At 37.3% G+C, this 20,277-nt stretch overlaps 1 protein-coding gene across 1 annotated transcript in view; it reads left to right on the top strand.

Moving 5' to 3' along the window:
* Window positions 1–563: 563 nt before the first annotated feature.
* The window catches only part of NFXL1 (nuclear transcription factor, X-box binding like 1), a 44,527-nt gene continuing 24,813 nt past the window's right edge, over window positions 564–20,277 (top strand). Inside the window, exons 1-15 of the mRNA XM_053976675.1 lie at window positions 564–669; window positions 1,571–1,741; window positions 2,079–2,188; window positions 4,220–4,353; window positions 5,649–5,827; window positions 5,990–6,151; window positions 6,257–6,357; window positions 7,567–7,681; window positions 8,015–8,139; window positions 8,954–9,076; window positions 10,375–10,465; window positions 13,914–14,034; window positions 14,678–14,834; window positions 15,560–15,651; window positions 16,115–16,136. Coding sequence (XP_053832650.1) covers window positions 564–669; window positions 1,571–1,741; window positions 2,079–2,188; window positions 4,220–4,353; window positions 5,649–5,827; window positions 5,990–6,151; window positions 6,257–6,357; window positions 7,567–7,681; window positions 8,015–8,139; window positions 8,954–9,076; window positions 10,375–10,465; window positions 13,914–14,034; window positions 14,678–14,834; window positions 15,560–15,651; window positions 16,115–16,136 — 1,809 coding nt within the window. The remainder of the gene's footprint in view (window positions 670–1,570; window positions 1,742–2,078; window positions 2,189–4,219; window positions 4,354–5,648; window positions 5,828–5,989; window positions 6,152–6,256; window positions 6,358–7,566; window positions 7,682–8,014; window positions 8,140–8,953; window positions 9,077–10,374; window positions 10,466–13,913; window positions 14,035–14,677; window positions 14,835–15,559; window positions 15,652–16,114; window positions 16,137–20,277) is intronic.

Consider the following 20,277-nt stretch of genomic DNA (forward strand, 5'->3'; position numbering starts at 1 on the left):
GGAGCTGCTCCCCGGGCGGCTGTGCCGGCGGGGGGGAGGCGGAGGGTCTGGTCCCACCGCCGTCCTTCGCTCTCTGGCGAGGGACAAATGGAGGCTCAGTGGCGTCAGGGCGGCCGGGGCCGCGGCCGCGCCAGGCCCGGGGACGAGCTCGCCGCTCGCTCTGGGGCGGCCGCCCGGCCCCCGGCCGCGAGGGGCCGCGGCGGTGCCCGCGCTGCGGCAGCGGGGGCTATCGGCGAGGGGGCCAGCGGTGAGTGTCGCGTTCTGCCCCCTACCCGCGCTGCCGGGCCCGGGCTGGGGAGCCCGCAGTGGCCCGGAGCCCCTGCAGGTGCGAGGTCGGGGCTGTCCCCGCCGAGGCGGGGAAGGGAGCCTGGCGGGCCCCAGCCCCGCTCCCGCGCTGCTCGGCGGTGTCGAGCCGGTGTTCGCCGTGTGCCGTGTCCTGCCTGCAGGTTCCTGCAGGGAGAGACGCGGAGGCCTCGGGCAGTGGCGAGGAGCGAGGGGCTAAGCCCCGCCAGGGTGCACAGGGTGCACCGCCTTCTCGGAGCAGAAGAGTAAAGTGTGAAGTAATGGATGAAGTGTTTCTTTCTGGTTGGAAACAGCCAGGGGAGTTGCTCGCTAGAGACAGCGTTAGGTGCGCTGGTCACGGAAGCGCTTCGCTCCGCTCTGGGAAAGGTGCGGGCTGTCGGTGAGCGCGGCAGCTGTGAGTGCAAGTTCGTCCTCGGGAAATACACCAGAGCAGTGCCAAAGACAGAGCTCTTTTTAGTGGCACCATAGTTTCTTAAGAAAAGCCTTAAAACTAAACTTGATGAAACCCCGATAAATATATTGGGTCTAGTAGAAAAATCTCATGTGATATAGCGTGAACACACTATTGCAGTAAAGATTTGTTGAATTTGAGGGAGAAAGTAATAATTTAAAAAATACCAGATGCTGGAGAAATACTTTATGGTATCTGCAAGTTATAACAACTGTAAATTTGTTACAAACAAAACTGCATGTCGTGTTTTGTTTTCCTCATGCTGTGACAGTTGTGTTTGTGTGGGATGTCTGGGGTTTTTTTAAGTATCCTTTTAATAAAGCAGCATTATAGTTGCTTGTATTCTGGTATGTTAGGTTTGGTCAGCAGTAATTGGCAGATAATAATTCCTGCTGTGAATTTTATGATAATGCACAGTAAAGAAATAAATACAATTTAGCTCTTCTTGTGAGGTATTGAAAATGTAGTGATGTGATACTCTTAAAAAATTAAATCTGCAAACTCTTTAAAGAAAAGGACAATTGAAAGTATGTAGAACTGAATGTGGTGTTGAAGGTTTAAGGTGCTTGATTGGCCCATTACAGTTCTGTCCAGGCTGGCTCTTTTCGCTTGGGGGTGGTGCACTTTACTTAGATGTATTATGTTACCTTGAGTACCGTATTTCTGACAACTGCCCCTTTAAACTCCTTTTATCATAACCAACTAACAGTACATGCTTAACAGCTATCAACTATTTTACAATAGTTTCTAACCTATTTTTAAGAATGTTTACAATTAGCTATCATGGTATTAATCATTAGTATTTTCTCTTAATAGAATTATCTTCACTGAAGAAATTTGATGAAATTAAGAAGGCTAATCAGGCTGCAGCAAAAAAGCTAGTTGAAGACCAATTAAGCTCCTCATCTGAAGATGATGATGAAGATGCTGAAGTAAAACAAGGGAAGATTTTGGACAAAACATTTACCATTTACACCAGTCAAACTGGTAATGTTTTTTTTCATTTACTGACTTTTATTTTAGTCTGAAAGCATAAGCAATGCAGTATCGTTGTGTATTAGAATTTTACCGTAGTTAGAAGGAAGGCACTCTATCATGATGTCTTGCATTAAAAATATTTTTTCCCAGCAGTGCATGCTGGCTGCACTTCTTGTCTTTTCGTGCAGAAGCAATGGTATAGCTTTTAACTGTCTTAAGAGTGGCTTTTTAAATAATGCATGGCTGGCTTCATTCAGAGAAAAAAATACTTTTGCAGCAGTTTCAACATGTAGAAAATAACAGATAAAATGCTTCTAATTGCTTTAAAAATCTTTATCCGTTAAAGATGGAGATGCAAGTGAACTGGAACGCACAAGACAGTACATGAATGAGGCTTTTCAGTCAGGGGCCATGACATGTCTCATCTGCATTGCTTCAGTTAAAAGGAACCAAGCTGTAAGTACTTTGCAGTAATCTTTTAGAGCAAAACAAAGGTTACTGTCTGAATAACTTATATTATTGAGGTTATTCTTGGGATTGATAGCTTTAAAATGGTAAAATTACTAAAGACAAATTTGGCATCTTTGGATTTTGAAACACTGGAAGACATAAGTAGTTATATGTGTAGCTTGTAATCAGAATATGTCTTTTTTTTTTTTTTTTGGTCATATGTTTATTATCATTGTGTAAAATAGCTATTTTTAAGTTTTAGGTAGTAGCAGGTGACAAAGATAAATGCTTGAATGCCAGTGCTTGCAATAGTGTATTCAGTAAGCTATGGAGTAGCAAAGCAAGACATGAAATACTAGAACATTAGGAGATATTATTGTTAGATTTACAGCAGGGAAACTAAGATAAACTTTGCTGCCCTCAATGCTGATCAGGTGGAAAAGTAGTGTGTGTGTCAGAGAAGTTTGTCCTATTTCATATAGGTACATTTTATATGGGAAAGATTTCAGGACAAACATTTTTTTCTCTTTCTGTTAGAGGTACTTGAATCAAAAACATTTATAACTGTGATGCCTTGTGAAGGATGACCTAGAAGAGAGGCTAGGCAAAGTTAAAGGATAAAGTAGGTATTTCCAAAAAGGCCTCGGTGGACACACCTTGAGCAGTACAAGACCCCAGCCAGGGCTACACCCAAGACGAACCCAAAATGTGATGACCAATCACAAGGTCTCTTATATGTTTTGGTCCGTTAGCATATTGGAGTTAATTATCCAATTATAGCTTTAGGTTATGAACTCCCATCCTTGCTTTTCTCTCTTCATTCCACCATTGTTTATGCTCTTGTGCCTGAGGTTTGGATCGGTTGTCCTTGGGTCCCCTAGAGAAGGAATTGTTTTGTCTACCTACTCTGTGAAGAGAGCTTACTATCCTGTAATATGAAGCTCAGAGCTCCACACTAAAGCAGTACAGAATCTGAAAAATATAAAAGCTAAAACCTGAGACATCAACTGTATGTTTAATATTAAAAAGAAAGGAAATGCAGAAAATATTTTAATTTCTTATGATAGATATACACGTACTACAAGTACTCAATGAAACTGTAGTCAGTAACTTGTTTCTAAAAAGAAATGCAATCTATTTTGTATGAATTCTTAAAATATTTAATCCATATTCTTTCAGACCTTAATGAGTTTGTTTAGCTTCATATCTGAAGTTCTGTGGCTCTTGATGGAGTTAATCTTATCTCAGCAGAAGTGAGGTGATTTGGTAACTTGAAAGCCTTCTTTTATAATTCAGTGGTTTGCTAATTATCTTGTTCTGTATCAGCTACGTCTCTTTGTTTACATAATGTCTCCTGCTCAGCTTTAGTTTTGGGAAGTTAGTTACCATAGTTATAGCAACTTAGTCATTGGCACTGTCCTCTGTAAGTTAATGAGGAAAATCTCTGCATTTTCATACTATCATTTCATAACATTGTCGAATTATTAAAAAAAAATTAGTTAAACTTTTTTTACCAAATTGTTATAGTTTTTGGTAAAGCCAAAGTCATCTTTATGGGGCCAGGTTGTTTAATAAGGGAGAGTAGCACAAACTGGGCCTTGGGAGGTGCAGGCTGGACATGGGAAGGTAATATGAGAGTTGGAGTAGCTTGCCCAGAATGGTTGTGGAGTCCCCATGTGTCAAGACTTTCCAGCTTTGCTTGGCAAACCTGTCTCTGAACAGAGCTAAGCTGGCAATAGTCTTTCTTTGGGCATCAATTTGTGCTACATGACCTCCAACAGTGTGTTTAAATCAACATTTCTCTGGTTATCTGAGTATTTTGGGCTCTGACAGCCTTGGCAGAAACTTCCCATGGGAGTTGGAAAAAAGACTGTAGGTATGAATCTATAATAGAAAAACTGTCTGTATTGATCTAATAGTGGGTGTAATCTATCTCTGAAAAGCAGTTTTTAAAGGGAAATATTTCTTTAGCTATTATGGATGTTCATCAATGGAAACTTCATTTAAAGCAATTGACATTTGATGTCTGCTCTTTAGGTCTGGAGCTGTTGTGGATGCTTTTGTATATTTCATCTGGTGTGCATCCAAAAGTGGGCCAAGGACAGCCTCTTCCTTGTATCTTCTCCTTTGACAGATGATGATTTTGGGAAGAAAGATTATCCCTGGCCATGGTGAGGTCATCATGGTACATTTACAAAGTTATTTCTGTTGGGAAAACCATGCAAGCTGGTATTTAGAAGGAGTGGTACTTGTACATCATGTACACAACAAAAAAAAAGTTTAGAAGACTGACTTTTCTATTGCTTTTTAAAATTATTTAAAATTTTTGTATTTCTGAATGGCTTTACATATTTTTCACTTTTAAAGTTGGCACCATGAAAGAAGTTTAAAAAATATTGTCAAATAACAAGATGTAGGGATTTATTTATTTTTTTGGTCTCATTATAATCCAAACATTAAATTAAATCCTGCAGTTTTTCTTGAGATGGTATAAAGAAGAAGGTAATAATGTAGCTGCACGAATGAAATTTCCTAAGCAGGTTTGTTTTGGAAATAAAGTATCAGTTGTTGGCTGGCAGCATCTCAAGTTGATAATGCATCTTCTGGCAAATGCTATTTTATTTTACATTTAAGGACCTGCTAAAACTATGCTACCACTATTGAGAAATGGCTCACAGTCTGTAATGTATTATAGCAAGGCAAATTGATGTTTTATTTGATAAAAATGAGTTCATAGGTCTTTCGAAGTCTTTATATTCTTCTCAGAGGGGGGACCTTCTTGTCTGTTGTCTTTTCAGTGTAGCCAGCAATGTGGATTGCTTTGTTTCTCCTTCCTTGTGTTTCCTCCCTGGTTCATGGCTTCTGTGGGGCCTGTGGCACTTTATAAATTTCCGGCCTCTAGTGTCTATCTAGCTTTAGCAGTAATGTTTTTTTAAATTTCTGTCAGCGTCAGGGATGAAAACTGAAGGTGTAGCTCTTGAATTGAAAATTTTTCAGATAAAATTTTAATTATTATGCATGGTTTTAATAGCTTTGCTAAACTTTGTTTTACATTAATAAGACGGCTACTAGTAAATCCCTGTTTTTTAATCCTTTTTTTTTAAATTGGTTCTATTTAAGTAGGTTAACTGTTGCATAGATTCCTTTGATATTGCTTGACATAAAAGCTGTTCTGAATTTTGCTGTGCTGATTTTTGTTTATATATATTCTTAGAGGAAAGAAATTGCATTAACAAGACAATTCCTTAGACATTCTAATTAATGTATTGTAAAATCTGACGTGTAGAAAGACCTTTATTCTGTGTTAGTGTATATTTTTGTTATTCATTATAGTAGTTGTTAAAATGTTAATTGGTAGCATTGGAATAGTTTTGGGAAGCCAAAATGATAAAAACTGCTTTTTTTGTTGTTTTTTCATTGTTTTAAGGAATTGCTTTTGTTTTCACTCCTTTTTCCCTTGTTTTAGCCCAAAATGTAGGTTTGAATACAAACGCTCTGAAACTCCCAGTAGGTATTACTGTTACTGTGGAAAAGTGGAGAATCCAACGGTGGACCCATGGCTAGTACCTCACTCCTGTGGTCAAATATGTGAGAGGGAATTCAAACCTTCCTGTGGTCACAAATGTTTGCTGCTTTGTCATCCAGGTAAATCCCTTGTGTTTCTTGATTGTGTGACCTGTGTTTAGGTACCTGTTACACAGTTCAACTTAACAGCTGTTAAGTATATTTAAAATTCTCAGAAGAGATGTAATCAAGGCTGCATTTGCTGAATGGTCGTTGACAAGATACTCTTTTTCCTGTAATTAGGACCGTGTCCACCTTGCCCAAAGATGGTCACAACAACCTGTCACTGTAAGAAAGCCAAAGCAGTGCCCCGAAGGTGCAGTGCCAAGGAGTGGTCTTGCCGCCTGCCATGTGGACGAACACTGCTGTGTGGACAACATACTTGTGAGAATCCCTGTCATGCAGGTAGACCAACCTTTTTAAATTTCAGAGCAGTAGTTGTTTCTGTTTTTAAGATACATCATTCTTTTGCAATTCCTACTCTCAATGTCACTTTGCAATTGCATACAGGAGACTGTCAGCCTTGTCCACGTGTCAGTAAACAACGGTGTATCTGTGGGAGACAGACAGCGGAGAGACTTTGTGCAAGCCCTCAGTGGCAGTGTGATCAGGTATGTTGAAGCTATGACTTTAAATGGATTTCTCACTTTTATAAAATTTGATTACTTGGTGTATTAAAGATTGGAGAAACATATTCAGTAAGAAAAAAAAATTAACTTTTGAAAGTGTAATCAAAAATATAAACAGCATTGTTTGGGAAGAGATTTAATTGGTGGCTCCATTAATTTTTATAGTAGTTAAAATGTTACTGTTCTGGAATTGTTCTAGGGTTACTCTAGCAGTGAATTTAACTTTGTATACTCTTTTTCTTGTACTTGAGGTTGAAATTTCAGCTGTTGCCTTGAAAGTAAGAATGAAACCACAGCTTAGTAGTCAAGAGTTTCATGCTTATTTTTAGGACTGTAGCAGAATGAAAGCTTTGTGATTAATTCTTTGAAGTATATTTGCAGCCTGTGCTTAAGACCAAGGCTATGGATTGACAGACTGCAAAAAATACAAATAATTCAAAAAATTAAGTGGTGGGTGGGAGGCTGTATCAGGAGGTACTTGGCCATTCCGATCCCAGTAAGGAAGGTACTTGGCCTCTGTGAAGTATCAGTAATAATGCAGTTTATTTCAGCTAACACTATAGAGAAAAGGAGTATAATCTAAAGACTAGCATGTCCCTTTAGATCTCTGGAACCCCAAGTTGTACAGCATTGAATGGGCCATCATAGATGTGCAGCATGCAGTGCAGACCCTACTTTGGTTGTTGAAGGCTATTGTAGGATCTACTTACAAGAAGAAAGCATCCTTGATCATAATTTCTTCAATCAAACAGGAAGGGTATTCAGATGAGAACTTCTTGCTGCACTTTTGGATAAAGGCAAGGACATGCAGACAGCATAATCACTGGTACCAAGTGGGAGCTGCCTCCAATCTCTTCTGCTACAGTAACTTTATCCTGTGGCCAAAGTGTATGTGCAGCACAATGCAGGCCTGAAGGCTGAGCTGTATGTGCAGCCCAGCACAGACCTGCAACTCCTCAGGTTTTCTGAATCACTAACTCCTCACTGTACTGTGGTCTTCCAGGAAGGATCACTGCAGGGATGATCAGTTTTATTTAGGGAGCTCAGCAAATACAGCATTTATTAACAAAATTCAGGAAAAGTGAAAGTGCATCCAGAAGCATCTCACTCCTTCTTTTTACCCTTGGCTTGCTTTGGCTTGGTATGTAGTTCTATTACATTGCATTCACTTGGTTTGTCTGAATTTCTCAGGTGTGTGGGAAATGTTTGCCATGTGGCAATCACACATGTGAACAAGTTTGTCATGCTGGTCCCTGTGGAGACTGTCCTCGTTCTGGGAAAAGGTCCTGTCCATGTGGAAAAACAAGTAAGCTACCCTTTTTTGTTAAGGATAAATTGAATAAAAAGTCCTCCAGTCTTTCACAGTTGGTAGTTTAGGCTAATTCTGCAGGGCAGGGTCCATAAAAAGTTCTTATTGTCAGCCATGACAGTATATTAACTTTTTTTGCATAGCTTTCAAAGCTTTATTTAGCACCAGAGGTTTAATTTTTGATGTGAATAACTAAGTAATTCTAAGGAAGCTTTTAAAAAAACAAAAGACAACTGACATTTGAACTTACTGTACATTGCATTTTTTTCTGAAATATTTTGGCTTTTTCCCCCCCTAAATGTTTACTTGTACTTTTCTCTCCTCATCTAGAATTTACACTGCCTTGTACAGAAGATGTGCCCACTTGTGGTGATAGTTGTGACAAAGTTCTGGAATGTGGCATCCATAAATGTTCACAGCGCTGTCATCGGGGTCCCTGTGAAATATGCAGACAGGTTAGTCTTACTTCATCAGGTTTGCATTTTGTTTGGGCTGGAACAGTGCAGGTCACCTAAGGAAAATGAAATCATATCTATCACAAAATCTGTGACTTTGTTTATTAAAAGCAGCATGTTCTTTCATTATTCCCCTCTCATCCCAACACAACTCTTAAGTATGTAGTTGAACATTGTGTTGAGTTGAGGTTGTACCTGTGGATGAGTATATTGCTTTGGCTTGGTTTTATTTTGTTTTGTTTTTCAAAATTATTATGCCCTAAAATACACTTAATTTTTTTCCCCATCTTCTCTAGCTTCCTTCTAGCTTTGTCTTTCCATGATATTCCTTCATTAGTGAGATGGAAGGTGGTATAACATAGCATTATTTTCTTCTTTTTAAGAAAATTTAAGTTTTACTGTCCTCTAGATATCTCTGGAGCTTCTGTGGTCTGGCCTACAAAGCCATTGCTCTGTCAGGTCTCAGCTGTCTCTTCCTGAACCAGCTTTGGCTACAAAGTCTAGGTGATAGTAATCATCACATGACAGCCATGATGAAGGTCAGATAAACCTGCTCATCTACTTCTTAAATTATCTGTAAACACTAGGGGTGAATCTACTTTAATGTCCAGGAGGGGTAATTTTTGTATGAATTTGTTTTGCAGTTACACTTATCATCATTGCACATCATGACACACTTGCATTGTGTATGCAGTGTAATGTTAATTTTCCTTGAACTTTCCTTTACAGATAGTAGTAGAACATTTAATTTTCCTTTTTTTTTTTCCTCTTGTATTAAAAACACCCTGCCTTTTTCCCCTGTCTTGCTGCCCAGGAGGTTGAAAAGCAGTGTCGCTGTGGGAAGCACACCAAGCGCATGCCGTGCCATAAGCCATATCTGTGTGAAACAAAGTGTACTAAAATCCGTGATTGTCAGAAGCACCAGTGCCGGAGGAAGGTAAGTGCCAGAGATAATCTTTCTCAAATGCATTGTTTAGTTGACTTGTAAAAAAAATCTAGATAAAATCACATCAGCTTGTTGTTCCACCTCATGTTTTGTGTAGAAAGAGGAGTTTTATTCCATGTCACTGAAACTAGTTTTCAGCGTACCAGAATTCTCTGAAAAGCATGACATCAAGTAACACTCACTGGCCTTATAAACATGGAGGGGATTTTGACACCTCCACAGTTCCTGATGGCGGTTTTGCTTTCAGATTCTTGAGTAGTCACTAATGATTTATGCATTCTGCAGTAGTGAAGTCAATTTATTTCCCTAATTTGTAGGAAGAGCTGGGAATCACTTAAAACTTTGTCAGGGACACACTCTTTATTTTTGACAGCCCAGCATTCCATCCCACATACACAGCAGTGCAAGCAGCAGTGGTCTGACAGTTGGGAATTGGAGCTTTGTTTTGCTTCTTATTTGAAATCAAAAGTATCAGAAGTATCTTTTCAGTTTATTCATTCAAGAGAGCCTGAAAATTGCCTCCTATTTGTAAATTAATACTTTCTGAAAGTTGGACTACTTACCACAAATAGGTATGAAAAAATACAGTTTTACTCTTAAGTGTTTTTGAATATTATTGTTGTAGTGAATTTCATTTTATGTGAAAAGATTACAAAACAAGTAAACGCAATGTTGATGCCTCCATGGTGGAAAATCCAGGTTTCTTTCAGAAGGAGGGTACTTTTCAAGTTAATAGAAAAGATGATGTTCTCTCCTGATACGACATCCACTGATGTGATGATTTTGTGAAATGTTCTGATTCTTTCACATTACTAATTTATTTAAGAATAGAAAATAGATAACTGGTCTTGAAGTTATCTGCCTTTACTACAGAGGTAAAAGGTATATAAAAAATGGTTACCAACATTTTTATGCTGGTGACAGTATACCATAAAATTGGAAGAAATTGCAGAATAATGAGGTGAACTGTTAAGTATCCTATCTTTAGAAATTATTTGGGATTAAAATATTATAATATTTTGAACTTTATGCTTATTTGAAGCCCTCTGCCTTTTTAATGTGTTGAAATGATGCATTCAAATGTGTCTTTCCTTGTTACTTTGTAATAAGAATTTTTTTTAAAACTACTTTATGGTTAGCCTTTTTTCTGGAATGAGTTTGAGGAAATTTGACTAAATTGCACTGACTTTTTTTAAAATAAGTATTGAAAAAATGATAGTAGAAGAGGGAAAGTGTACACCAGAAATTTCTGTCTCCAGTCATTAGACTTCATGGGTCTTTTTTAATAGTGTTGTTCTGGAAACTGTCCACCTTGTGATCAAGTCTGTGGGCGGACTCTCGGCTGCAGAAATCACAAATGTCCTTCAGGCTGCCACAGAGGTAAGAACCGGTGAAGAATCCCTGTAGAGATGGAATATTTTTTATTTTTGCCAAGTTTCATGCTTGCAGGACTGTGTGTCGTGCTAATGAATTCTCTTCATTGTTGCATGTGGGCTTTTTGTGGGAGCAGTGTGTTTGAAAGTGCTGGTTAGAACTTAAGGACTTAAATAGTGGCAACCCGAGTTTTTACTTGGTGATTTTGCTTAATACTTTTCCTCTGAAAAATTTCTTGTCTTCTTTCCAATTGTGTAATACAAAATCCATGGCTTGACTTCCTTTTCCCAATAATTCGGTTCACTGAATATGCATAACAAAGTCCAAATGCATATAGAAATGACTGCTGCTTATTGAGTCTGGATGGTTTTAAAAAATGCTAAATGCAGCATATGGTACAAATGGGCTTAAAGTGAAAAAAAAAATGATGGAATTTGAATGTATATTGGTATCCTACTGGTAAAAGAAAATAAGAACTTGTTACTGACTATAAGAAGGATAACAAAAAAGTTTGCTTCTGAATCCAGTGACCTTGGTTAGAAAGATGCTGGAAACAAGCAAAATTACCTGGCAGATTGCTTTGACATTTGCTTGGTAGGGGGTTAAATTGGAATGGCTGAAAAATTGTCTGCTCTCTGAGCAATTTTCCCCATAGAAGCTGCTGCCATGCTGAAACAGCAGCCAAGTAGCCTCTGTAATTTTCCTTAGTATTTTGAAGCATAAATTGCAATGACTTGGGAAATAAATCACAACTTGTTCAGCCAGTCTTCCTTCTGAGGCAGTGACTCTTAGGAGGAGAGGATAGGTAAATGTGGTAGTTGTATGTGTTAACTTGCTATTAAATCTGTCACCACAAACTAGCAGTTTGGTTTTTCTCTATATACTGTGCCCCTTTTCTCTTTCCCTTTCCTTTCTTGTCCATCCCCTGTAGCTCTCTAAAATCTTGGAAATACGTAAGTTTTTGTGTACTGTTGGAAGAAAACTGGTAACAATTGCTTTTCCACATTAGTTTGGTTGATAACTAAATTCTAGAATAAAATTCTGATTGGAAAACTAAAGAGCTTATGCTGTATTGTAGATTAAGCTTTTATGTTGAATGATTGTTTATATTCGATGCTGCTTGCATTTTACAACCTGGCTAAAAGTGACAAAGATTTCTAGTAATTAACATGAAAATAATAAAGCAATGCCTGTAAGAAAGCAAAAGTGATCACTGAGAGTGTAAATATCAAATATATACACTTTGAAGAGTAACTTATCAAAAGAGCATAATTGTCTATTTACTAACTAAAGTTGCATATAATGAAGGTAATGACTAATGATACCAGATGATAGATTTATTTTCTTTCCTAAATTCTCTGTGTTTTAACAAAATAGTCTAGTATAGTTTGTAATATCTTCATAAATGTTTGAAAAGATTCCTAATAAAGGCAATTATTTTAATGTAAAAATATTTATATTCATTTGTTTCTCCCTATATACCAATATTTTAATAGCTACTGAAAGTTATGATTAATTATTTTATCTTTAGTATGTAATACCAGGTCAGGGTAATTTTCCTATGAAAAATCACTGTTATTAAAGGAAATAGATGCATCCTAGAAAATAACTTCCCAGATGGGGTCCAAATCTCAGAATTTTTAGAGGTTGGTGATAATAAACACTTGGCCTCTAGCAGGAGTCCCTGAAAACAGATAACTTAATCTATTCTGTTTGTGGTTTGGGGTTTTTCCTTTTTTTTTTTTTTTAATATTTATTGTGCTTGCTGAAATGTGCAGTGTGTTGCCAGGGAATAGAAATGTTTTTGCTTCCTACTGTAGTACATTATAATGCTTGATTTGAGAACAGTATCCTTTCACCTTACCTTCAGGCTCTCTGAATCTCTGATCTCTGCCTTTCTGTATTTTTGAGTTGTCTTCCTTAATAGGATATTTAAGTGAATTGTAGCCATATTAGCCACTCTGGGCAGTATAGCTTTAGACCTTCAGTTTATTTTGCAAAAGCAGCTGGACAAGCTTGAGAAGTGGGCCCTTGGGATTCTCATAAGGTTTAACAACCAGGTGCAAGGTGCTGCACCCCGGGGTTGGGGCAATCCCTGGTATCAACACAGGCTGAGGGATGAGCAGATCCAGAGCAGCCCTGCTGAGAGGGTCTTGGGGTTGCTGTGAGAGGCTGGACATGACCCAGCCATGTGCACTCACAGCCCAGAAAGCCAAATGTGTGCTGGGCTGCATCCAAAGCAGTGTGGGCAGCAGGGGAAGGAGGGGATTCTGCCCTTTTGCTCTGCTCTGGTGAGACCCCACCTGGAACACTGCATCCAACTCTGGGGTCCCAGCACAGGAAGGACATGGACCTGTTGGAGAGAGTCCAGAGAAGGGCCACTAAGATGGTGAGAGGTATGGAGCACCTCTCCTGTGAGGAAAGAGTGAGAGAATTGGGGTTTTTTAACCTGGAGAAGACTGGCAGCCTTCTAGTCCCTAAAGCAGCCTACAAGAAAGATGGAGGGGGACTTTTTACAAGGGCAGGCAGTGGCAGGACAAGGGGGAATGAAAAGAGAATATATTTAGATTAGATATTAGGAAGAGATTTTTTACTGTGAGGGTGCTGAGGCATTGGAACAGGTTGCCCAGAGGATTTTTGGATGCTCCATCCTTGGCAGTGTTTTGAGGCTAGATTGGGTGGGGCTTTGAGCAGTATGGTCGAGTGAAATGTGTCCCTGCACATGGCAGAGGGGTTGGATCTAGATCATCTTTAAGATCTCTTCCAACCCAAATGATTCTATGTTTCTGTGCATGCTGAACACTATATTGTTGTTTAATTTACTTTACAATATGAAGACTGTAGTGCTTCCATCCTTTTCTCTTCAGCAGCCTTTTGCCAGTGAGACATCTGCTTCTTGAAATGCTGCTTTTCAGATCCTGCTAGCAAGTCAGAATTGCTTAAAATTTTTTGCTGTAAATATCTTCAGTTGTTTTCTTTAAAGCTTCAGAATGCAACATGATTAGTAAGCTAAAATCCCATGTCTTTGCTTTTTTTAGAAGATTCATATTCTTGCTGTTAAATTACTCTAATAATAAAACTTAGCAGTTGGCACTTGGTGAAGAAATGGTGTGGGAGAGTTATGAATTAAAACATAGATCTTTTACAGATACAGTTTTCAAAATGCATCAGTTTAGTAACTTTATAGAGATAGAGGATGTTTTCAAGGAAGCATTCATTATACATAGGTTGAACATTAACAACATACTAAATCTGCAAAAGTTTATTGTACCAGTTTATCAGTGTCCCTTTTTGAATTTGGATGAAAGATGACATTTCTTCATAGGTATGTAAGACTAAAATACAAATTGAAAACATCTAAGTGTTGTGCGATCCAGATAACTGGGTTTTTTTAAATGTGAGAGAGGGGTTATTTCTGACTTGCTTGTCATATTGTTCATGTGTTTGTTTTTAGGTAGTTGTAATCCATGTCCGGAGACTGTAGATGTGAAATGCAGTTGTGGAAAAACTGTCATTAAAGTGCCCTGTGGCAGAGAGCGTACCATCAAACCTCCGAAATGCAAGCAGCTGTGCAGGTCAGTATAGAAAGTATGCCTGTTTCCTGTTCTTAAGTGGAGTTTAAAGTGTTCTTATAGAAAGTGGTAAAATATACCCTGAAAGGCAAAAATTGTTCACTATCTGATTACAGTTATTACTTCTCAGTCTTCTGTACCCTTGACTATACAGATGGAGATTAGCAATAATCCCTCCTATCAGATACCTCTCTGACACCAAGGTTTCATGAGCAGCTTGCCTGCTTCATGGGGGAGGTTCTGTCTCACCAAGCTCTTCCAACTCTGTAGTCCAGCTCACTTCTTCAAGTCATCTCTGGTATGTTTTGAAGTACCTCAGTGAAGCAGTTTATCTAGAAAACTATACTAGCAAAAGAAGAAGAATATTTCCTGCTGGGGTGTAGCAAGATAATGTAGTGCAGAGTAGAATTAGGATTGAAACAGCTGTTTGAATATGTAAACCCAACTTTGATTTTAAATTTTATTTAGAATTCCTCTGTAATTTTATTGTGATGTTAACCACCTGCTGAAGTGAGAAGTAAACTAATTTAAAAAACCACCAACAACTTGTTAATTTCAGTTCTTTGTATGTTGAACATACTTGCCCAGTGACTGTAACTTTGTATTTCTTGCTGTCATATTGATTCATTCTTGGATTTTACTTCAGTCGGCCACCTACCTGTCACCATTCTACCCAGGAGAAACACTATTGTCACTTTGGGCGGTGCCCTCCGTGTCGCCAGCCCTGCCAGAAAACCTTAACATGTGGTCATTTGTGCCCTGTTTCCTGCCATGATGAAGCACTTGTGAAGCAAACTGGCGTAGTAAGTAAACAGTGAAAAATGGTGCATTATTTGTGTTCGGAACAATGAGCGGCAGTTTGACCTGAATCTTCTGTTTTGAGGCTTTTGGAGTTCAGAGTAAGCGCATAATCAAGCACAGAGGTAGGCATTCTGCTCAGCATGATGCTTAGTGGTTCTAGCTCCTTTGTTGCAAACTAAGTAATTTTGTAATACATGATTGAATTGCTCAAAAATTTGTAAGATTCTTGTTGGAGTTGTATTAAAAACATTTAATTTCAGTTTTAAGCAATTACTTTTAACATAAGAACAAAAAAAAAATCAAGTCTGGTATTTACAAAGCCATCAAATTTTGCACAAGTTAGAAGTCAGAAATTGGTAGTTTTTAACATAACACATGTTATGCACTGCATGATGGTAATTGAAGTAGCTTACTAATTGAAATATTTTAACCTTTATTAACTGGTTATAATTGTTTTACTGGTCTTTTTCATTTGGTTTGGTGCTTAATTTTTAGCACTAGGAGCCACAGGACTTAATTTTCCTATCCCTAACCAGGGTAAGGATAAAACTGGAATTTTTAATTTAATAACTGTCTATATGGGATGTGGCGATTTCCATTAGTAAAAAGCTGGTTACTAGAAAGTTAATTTCTTAGGATTGGAAAAGCTTTAGATTGTACATTTATTTGTGGTCAAGCAGGTAGTTCCATTTATGTTTTGTATTCAAGTGGTGTCTTTTGCACTCAGCATCAGTCTGCAGGGCCTTGGGAACAGCCATCTGAGCCAGCCTTCATTCAGACTGCACTACCGTGCCCTCCCTGTGAGGTTCCTATACCAGTGTAAGTATTAAAATTTTAAAAAAAAGCAAATTAAAAAAAGAGATTTTATATAGAAAGATAATTATTTTGTGTCCAAGAAGTTATCAGGGATATTTTTTGAAAAAATAACCGTTCTTCAGACTAGATCTCTAAAATAACTGAAAAATATGATGTATTAGTAGAGAAAAAGAAGATGCTATTTGGAACAAAAGCAGATTACTTTCTAAAAAGTAACTGATTTCATATACAACTGCAATTAATTTGCACATGAAACAAATGTTGAGATTTTCATTATAAAACACAGCAATCCAAACAACTGTTGAAAAGGAGGAGGCATTGAGCTGCATAGATGGATGATTTTCTTAGTTTGCACTTTTAAAAAATAGATTGCACTAATTTTTGTGTGAAAAGCACTGTCACTCTTTTAAGTCCCTTAAACAAGTATGCATTTTCTAAATCTCTGATTTTTTTTATTTTTTAACAGGGAGTGTCTTGGACAGCATGAGGTGAGTCATGGAAACTGCCCTGTGAAGTGAAATAATGGCAATTACCTTACTTTGTAAGTCTGCAAAACAAAAGGCATTAAAAAGAAATAGCAGATTTTTAATACATATTTTTAAATCGATGAAGTGTACCTTAACACAAACGCTTACATATCAGAAGGTATTTTAGTTCCTTTCTGAACAATGTATAACTATTTGATTTTGTAGAATTCATGGACAGAAATTTAAACTCATGATTTTTGTAGCTATTTGTGTTTTCTTGCAGGTGTTTAAATGTTTTTTGGTGGTCTTCTAATTAATTATTTATGCTTTTTCCCTCCCTCATTATATAGTTAATATTCTCTCTCTGTCACACACTCTAGAGTTCTATGAACTGCTGTGTATATTTTAAAAAGATAAAGAATATAATGTCATACAGGAAAATTCTCATGTGACTTGGATCTGAACACACATTTGGATGAAATCAGACTGTATAGTGGAAACTTCTTGAGTGTTAGTTACTAACTTATCTTTCTGTTGTGTAGCCTTCTCTAGTTTTAGGTGAAGTTGCTGTCTATTTTGGCTTACATGAGAAGAGAATCTAATTGATGCTTAGTTGCTGTCATCATTATTCACAATAATTTCTAAAAGTTACAAAATGTAAGGTCAAGTATTTTTTCTTGATTTCAGAAGATGATTGCTAAACTAATTAAAAAAAATGTTTTGCTGTTATGGCTTTGTCTATTGGTATATCTGGTATAAATTCACTGTCAAAGCCTGACTAACAATATTATAAAAAAACTTAGGATCATTTTAAGCAAGTAAAAAAATGTAGAAAACACTAAATTAAATACAAAAATATTGAAAATACATTTTTTTTCTTTGACCTTTATTAATAATCTCTTGATGTATGTTGTAATGGTGCCTTGATTATGTTTTAGTGACATCTTTAAATGTTGTTACCAGTATCCGTGTAGCTGCAGTCTGTTGGAGCAGCACGTTCCCTAACCCATCCAGGCTGTGAGTGCAGCTTTTCCATAGAGCTGTTTTGCAGCTTGATGGTTGCTGAAAAAAAAGCATGTCCTGAAAGTGGATGAAAAGAACAACAGTGCTTGTCTGTTTGTTGCTGAAACAGATGGGCTTTGCTTTGTTTTTCCACAGTAAAACTTACATGTGTATTTGCCAGTATTTTATTGAGTCAGTGACATGGTTTTTGATAGGACATACCGAATCTCACCCAAACTTCCATGAATTTATGTATAAATAAAATGCAAGCTCTGGTCAGTAGACCCAGTGTATAATGTGACAGTGTAAAAGGATTTGGTCCTGTTTAGATGTACATGACTGTGAAGTTTGTCCTTCCTCGTAGCAGAAGGACAGTGTCAGTACACTTACTAGAGAAAATAGTAACAATTACTACATATTTATTACTACTTGTTTCAGAATAATTTTAAAAATATTTCATTTTATGTTGCATACAAGTCTTGGCAAAATCATTCAGTGGCTTTGGGTCATGTTTTATATATGGATTTGCATAGAAACTAAGGACAAATCCCTGTGAGTCTACAGCTGACTTTAATTATTTACATTTTTTGATGCTACGTGGTATTCTAGATGAACTGTTACTTCTGTCAGCCTGCAGAGGGTGGTGCTGCCTTCCTACTGAAATGCAGCAGTTCCTCGAGTGAAATTGTCTTCTAGTTCAGATTTTGGTGGAAGTTATGGAAAAGAATGATTCATTAATGTGTATAGGAAGTGTGTTTTATTTGCAGTGGATTTTGTGCTCATTCTATCTTTTTGTGTTGTTCTGAGATCGCTGGAAAGAAAAAAAAAAAACCATGTAATGTCTGTTCACTGTTTTACAGCCACATTAGTTCCTAACAAATAATCTCAGCTCAAATTCATTTACTTTTGTTAATAAGAGAAAACATAAGTATTTAGCAATGCTTCTCTCCAGTAGAAGGGTCCTGAGGGGATTTTCACTGGGAAATGGGAACTGTTCACAAGTGACAAAAGTAGTAGCAACTTTCTTAAGCAAACTTGGGCTGTGAGTAGGTGCTTATTGCTGTACTATGCTACTACTTATGTTGGCCTATTGTTATGCCTCGTATAATGGAAGAGATATAAAAAAGAAGGAAACTAGGAATGAAGCAAGCTGTAAAGTCTTCTTGTGTTTTATCAGGATGCCTGCTGATGATGTGTAGAATACAGAATAAAAGCAAACACCTTAGGACTTGTATAACAAGCAAATCTACTGTCTAATTTTTTAATATTTGGGCAGTAATTTAATATTGGAGTTGGTTGTTCATTGGGAAGGTTGTGTATGGGGTTGTTTTTTCTTTTTTTTTTATTTCTCTTTGGTATTTGATTTAGGAAGTATTTTTAAGGGATTGATTTAGTTTGAGCTCTTACATGTTCTGACATTTAGAACAAGCAATTTATCACTTAAGGACAGACTTAAAATTACTTTTCAGATGATGTAATTATATAAAATTTGTGCTTAGTGGAAGTATGAGTCTACATGATGTTTAAGCTAAAAGAACATTTCTTTTAGCTGAAGTCTACAGCCTTCTCTTAAATAATTTGACGTATATTTAGAAAAATAAATAACTCCTCATTCTTCCACTTGTAGGTTCTTAAAAGTAGCTCTCAATTTTGTTTCAGGTTGTGTGTCAGAAAAATCACCTATCAACAGTGGGTGCCATCCCAAAAAAGAAATCTTGGTGTTCTAACTTTTTTTTAACTGTTGTATACATTGGCATTTCATAGCAGTAGTACATGTATGCTGTTTTAAAATCTTTTAAAATCAAGTTATTCTAAATCTCTTTTTATGGGAAACATACATAAAAGCTCATACAAAGTAAATGAAGACAAAGGAGATCTTTACTGACTATGGTACCAATTTATCTGCTGTTTGTAATTTTCTTCTAGTTGCTTCATTTAATTAAATGTTCTAGAGGAAGGAAAATGCTCTGGTTTTGCTTCCTTGTAAATATGCTGTATTGGACTGGGCATATCATTGAACTCTCTTCTTGGGTGTTTTTGTGTTTTGTTTTTTTTTTTTTTTTTCTTTTTGTAGGAATTTGGATGGTATGTTTTAATATTCTGAGTGGGTTTTAGTTCTGGTTTGTTCATAGGAGGAAGACCATTACTCTGCCTCTAGGTAAAATTTAATGTGAAACTTGATGAGATTCATCTTTATGGCTAAGCACCTTATAAAGGCTTCCAGAATTTCCTTGTCCGGTTGATTTTTATTTTCATATTCTAATTGATTTATCTGTTAATTGCTTTTATGCATTTGGGAGATTACCTGGAAAGCTTTTGAAAGTTGTCATGTCTTTTTTTCCTTTCTTTCCTTTCCTTATCCTGTGGAAGACCTGGAGTCTGAAAAATGTTGCCTTTTTTTTTTTTTTTCTTTCCCATTCAGCTCTCATAAAATATTGATGGTTCTCATCTGCCTTCTTCATTCTTCAGCTCATCAGCCTCCTGGAGTTTGTGGCTACTTTAATGTTTGTCTCTGTAGCAAGAGTTCTAGCCCTCATTTAACCATTTCAGAAACTCATTCCAACTGTAGGAAGTAAAACTTTACTTTCTCAGCTGGATTTATTACTAAGATCCACAGCAGAGAAATGGAGAAAAAAAAATGTAGGTTTAAATTAATTGAAAATTTTCAATTTTTGGCTACAGTATCAGTTGATTCCAGGAGATTGTTGTATCTTACTGAGCTCAAGCTGAAGCTCTTCTGGATGCAGCCAGAGGGCTGGGATGTTCCCTGTAGTCATCCCTCTGAAAGCTGGCTGACTTGTGTGCTTCACCACTCTTGCCTTTGTTTCACAGTGCCTCTCATCTGTGTACTTGTGCTACTGGGAGGGATGCTCCAATTCTGCCTAAGTGCTTGGCTGTAACTGGAGCTAGTGGTTGTGTCCTTATCTGGTGGAAGACTAACTTCTGGTAAAAATAGTCTCACCAGCATTTTGGAACAGTGCACCCCTAGAGCTCATTTTTATTGTTGCCCCGATCTGCTGTCACTGTCTGAGCCACAGCAGAAGCATAGTCATAAAAAAACTGAGTGGCAATGGGTAAGCAAGGAAAGGTAGAGAAGTGGGTGGATTGTAATGTTTGATACATCTTTTCTTTCATTCTTTTATCTTTAACATCCTTTGAC

The sequence above is a fragment of the Vidua macroura genome, chromosome 4 (genome assembly GCF_024509145.1).
Source record: "Vidua macroura isolate BioBank_ID:100142 chromosome 4, ASM2450914v1, whole genome shotgun sequence".
Classification (NCBI taxonomy): domain Eukaryota; kingdom Metazoa; phylum Chordata; class Aves; order Passeriformes; family Viduidae; genus Vidua; species Vidua macroura.